The sequence below is a fragment of the Galeopterus variegatus genome, unplaced genomic scaffold (assembly GCF_000696425.1).
Source record: "Galeopterus variegatus unplaced genomic scaffold, G_variegatus-3.0.2 Scaffold24767, whole genome shotgun sequence".
In the NCBI taxonomy this organism is placed as follows: domain Eukaryota; kingdom Metazoa; phylum Chordata; class Mammalia; order Dermoptera; family Cynocephalidae; genus Galeopterus; species Galeopterus variegatus.
In genome coordinates, this window is record NW_007750878.1 from 1 (window position 1) to 4,384 (window position 4,384).

The 4,384-nt window shown below is 40.6% G+C and overlaps 1 protein-coding gene across 1 annotated transcript in view; it reads right to left on the reverse strand.

Moving 5' to 3' along the window:
- Positions 1–279: 279 nt before the first annotated feature.
- Positions 280–4,384, reverse strand: part of LOC103583605 (matrix extracellular phosphoglycoprotein-like) — an 8,700-nt gene continuing 4,595 nt past the window's right edge. The window contains exon 4 of the mRNA XM_008564873.1: positions 280–1,743. Within this exon, the coding sequence (XP_008563095.1) occupies positions 280–1,743 (1,464 nt within the window). The remainder of the gene's footprint in view (positions 1,744–4,384) is intronic.

Below are 4,384 nucleotides of genomic sequence, written 5' to 3' on the forward strand. Positions count from 1 at the left end.
TATTTTTAAAGGACACCTATTCAAATGTGACCAGTTCATAAATCTTTAATGAGTTTTTTTGTGTGTGTGTTTAAAAAGACTGTTATAACTTCGAATAGAGTTTTATACTATGATGATTAAAATAGCAAAAATTCCCACAAGGAGACCAGGCTCCTTGGCTAACTCAGGTCCCCACTCTGTCCTCTCTTCATCGGGTCTGCTGTCAGCTGCTCTCCTTCACCATCAACTCACAGAGGACTGGGTATTCGAACTGCTACCCTGCTGGGAATTCCTAGTGGACTAGTCACCATCACTCTCACTGGAACTGCCACTGTCGGATGAGTCACTACTGTCGTCCTTTTCAGAGGGGCCAAAACTCCTGTTGGAATGGGTTTTTCTATAACCCCAGGGGCCTTTCCTTCGTGGCATACCCTTATTTCGTACAGAGTTATTTTGTCTGTGGGGTACGTAGTGATTTTCTCTGCTGTGTGTTATTATATTCCTGTTATTATTGGGGCCATTATGGGAACCTACTTCATTTTTAATTTCATTATCCAGATCATGAGAAGGAATGACCAGACCCTGACTTTTGCCCTTACTAGAAAATCTTTGTTTTTCATTCAAGGTCACTTGATTCCTATCAGAGTGTTGTGTACCTTTTCTAGCACCACCTTTGCCATTTTTTGGAATTTCATTATAATTGGTACTTTCAGTTGCATCTCTGCTGCCTTCTTTTCTTTTCTCTTTTGAAGGTGCCGGAGGGTAGTGAAACTCTACTTTCCCTTGGTGAGCATTTTGGCTGCCGGCATCCACTCTGTTTCCTTCTTTGCCAGGGAGTTCCTTAAAATTAGTACTGCCTGTGATGTCATTGCCGCCCTCCACCAGGCTAACGTCAACAGCATCTGCTTCTTTCACTGTTTCTTCCCTGGTTCCAATAGTATTTCCACCACTTTCTTCTCTCTCTGGGATCTCATTATAACCTGGCCCTCTTGTGTCAGGATTGATAGTCTCAGCTTCACTTGGGCCTGAAAACCCTGTCTGAATATCTGTACCTTCTGGGTCAGAACCAATAGCTCCTTCTTTGCCAGGAATGACCTTAAAAGGTTGTCCATCCCCACTGAAAGGAGAGATATCATTGTCTTTTCTCTCTTGAATATCTGTGTAACCACTGCCTTCAAAATCACTGGGGATTTTTTTGACTTTGAGGAGCTGTTTTCGATAGTCAGCGTTGTGTTGGATTTGATGGGTGCTTTTGTTTTTTACTGGAGTATTCCGGACCTGGGGATCTCTTTGATGAGTCTTTTTATCTTTTGAGTGGGCTTTATCGAACTTCACACCTGCTGGAACTTTGCTCAGAACATGTCTCGGTTTGTTCTTTTTATTTTCTTCCCCCGAGACTTTAACCACAGCCGCTGGCCTCATTACGTGTAGCATGTTGTTTCTGATGAGAGCTGCGCCATATTCTTCTTGGTCATGTAGTCTGCTGATAGCATCATCTCTACCCTCAACCCTTTTGTTCTCAGTGGATTCAGTATAAAGGGACATCTTTAGGTCATCGTAGGCATTCTTTCTGTCATTGATACTATAGCCTTTATTCAGTGTCTGTCTATTTGCAAAAAAATTGGGGGATTTACTGCTTTGGTTATTTTCATTGACTTCAAAAAGGGGCAAATCTTCTTCTCTTTCCTGGACGATGTTTTCTTTGGATGATTCTTGACTTCTCTTGTCAAAATGAAGAGCAATATTGTCTTTGTTTTTTTCTTCCTGTTAAAGTACAATTTTTAACATAAAGTGATTATTTTGTGTTAAATTTTAAAAATCTAATAATTCCTAGGTAATATAAAAAACCTACTGCCAGATATTTAATAAAAAGAGTCTATTAACTTAATAGAGGTTTATCGGTAGATATCAGTCTGGAATGGCCAAAGCAGGTTTCATAAGGAATGAGTAATGAGCTGGTCTTGAAGGATGGGTACGATTCAGATACGTGCAGGGAAAGGGGTGAGAATATTTTAACAATAAGTGGCATAGTCACTTGTTTAGAAACAGGAAAAAATCAAAAGATAATATGAATAAACCTATATGGCGGGAGTAAAGAAATTCTAAAGGAGAGAATAAGAAATAAATTTGGAAAAGTTGATTAAAGCCTGATTTTGAAGGAGGACCTGAATTTAAGAACATCGTGATTAAAGAGTGTTGTCTTCATCCTGTGAATAGTGAGTCATTGGAAGTGAAATGGATTTCATATTTTAAATCAATTATTCTCTCTCTCTCTTTCTCTTGCCCTGTGCCCTGATCGTAGCTGCCTAAAGGAAGATTTTCTTTTTCTTCTCTTTTTCTTTTCTTTCTTTCTTTCTTTCATTTTTTTTAACAGAAAATCTGCAAATTGAAGAATCTAGGTAATACTCAGCTTCTGACATCCAAAGGATTTTGCAGCAAGTTTTGCAATTCCAGTTATTGTCTAAAAAAATTCATTAATTTTGTTCTCTCCCTTATTTGTCATGAAATAAGATAAAACTGATAGTCTAGATCAATAGTTCTCAAATTTAGCATTTATCAGAATTATTTGGAAGGCTTGCTGAAACAACGATTTTTGGCCCCAATGGCCAGAGTTTCTGATTCAGTAGGTCTGAACTTACAAATTTATTTACAAATCTCAGGTAATGCTGATCCTGTTAGTCTCGAGACTACATTTTGAGAACGACTGTCCTAGATCATAAGCTTATGTAACAGAGGTGCAGGCAAGAAAAGTCCCTGAGAGAACAATAGGATGAGAAAGAGAAAGTGGAAGAGGAGAATACAGTGTTTATGCCTGTGTCTCAACTTGTCCTTTTTTTGGTGGGGTGTGTGTCAGGGATGGAGAGGGTGGGGATCTGTGAAGTGGCTGCTTTATAGTCTGCACTTTACCAACCTGGGGTGCAGCCAAGTTTCAACAAGCTTTACTGAAAGATGTGGTCAGGGAGAAAGAGGGCTTTCTCCGTGGCACAGTCTAGATGTGGAAGTATCTGAGAGTCTGGTCTGGAGCTTTCCAGAGGATGTTATCATAGAGGGAGCTGGGTGGCTCTAGAAGGAGCAATGTTGATGGAGCATGCACGGGGACAAATGTGAGTCATCCCCAGAGAAAGAGGGGTATAAATTGCCCATGAGAGGAAAGAGAGGCTGAATCACCACTGATTGTATCTTAAGCTATGGTAGGCAACGACTCTTCTTACGATGCCAGCAGGGCACGCAAACCACAAGTGGTTGGCAGCATTTCCTCAAGTCTTCCTCTCGACTATGGTATAAACCATGTTTGTACATATGGTGTATGGTATGTTGTGCATGGTATGAGCCACACCTGGATGCCACCTTAGAGGGAGAAGGAGAGGAAGTGAAGATCTTAGCATTTTCATCTAAAAGAGACTGAAGAATTTCTTTAAAGAACTATTTAAATTTTAAGATAACCTTAACTTTAAACAGGTTGAATTTAATTTCTGCACGCTCCCTTGCCCCTCCACTAACCTACAGGTAGGAGCTCCTGAGTAACAAAAAATTATAGACAGAATAAATTCCACATTTTCTTTCCATCCCTAAATTGTAGGATTTATAACACCACTACACAGGCCTTTAACCTGGTGAGTAATATGAAATCAAAATAAGAGACATTTATTGGGGGACCAGGACATGTAAGAAATTGGGCTGGGTTCTACCTGTTCTAAACAATACCTGATGGCTTATTGAATGGCAAAAGCTGTCATCCCGCAGGAGGATGGGGGGTTGACATTTGCAGTCCTCTATTATGGTCTCTGTGTTCAGACCCATCATCTGACTGTGGATCCTTTATAGCTTGTGGGGTCCTAAATCAGCCCCAGATTCTGATGTGGCCTGATCAGCTCCAAGCATATGGCATCTATCAGCTTCCTTGCCCTGGACGCAGCCCTGTTTTTACTATAGCTTAATTTGTCCTGTCTTTCTTCGGCCACCACTTCGATGCTCATCGAGCATGTGAACATGTTCTTGGATGTGTTAAGGATGTGAAAATATATGAGAGCCCCTGGATGGAGAAAAAAGAGCACTCGGCTGGAAGCTCACACTTATGGGGTAAGTGTGTAGGGAAGATAGCAACAAAGATAGAAAAAACCAGATTCAGGGACGCCAGAAACCTAGGAATAGCATGGAGTGAAATGGCAGGCAGGAGTTGCCAAACAGTCCTTGATCTCTCAATCTAGTTCTCATTGGAAACAGTTGTACTATGGAAAGAGCACAGGTGTTAAAATCAGTTGCCCAGCTCTGCCATCCACGAGCTGGGTGATCTTGGGAGCCTTATTTTATTGCTCTGAGCTTCAGCATTTTTAGCTGTAAAATAAGAAAAATGGTAACTACCTTTCAGGATTGTTGGGAGAATTAAATGATTTTATGAAATGAT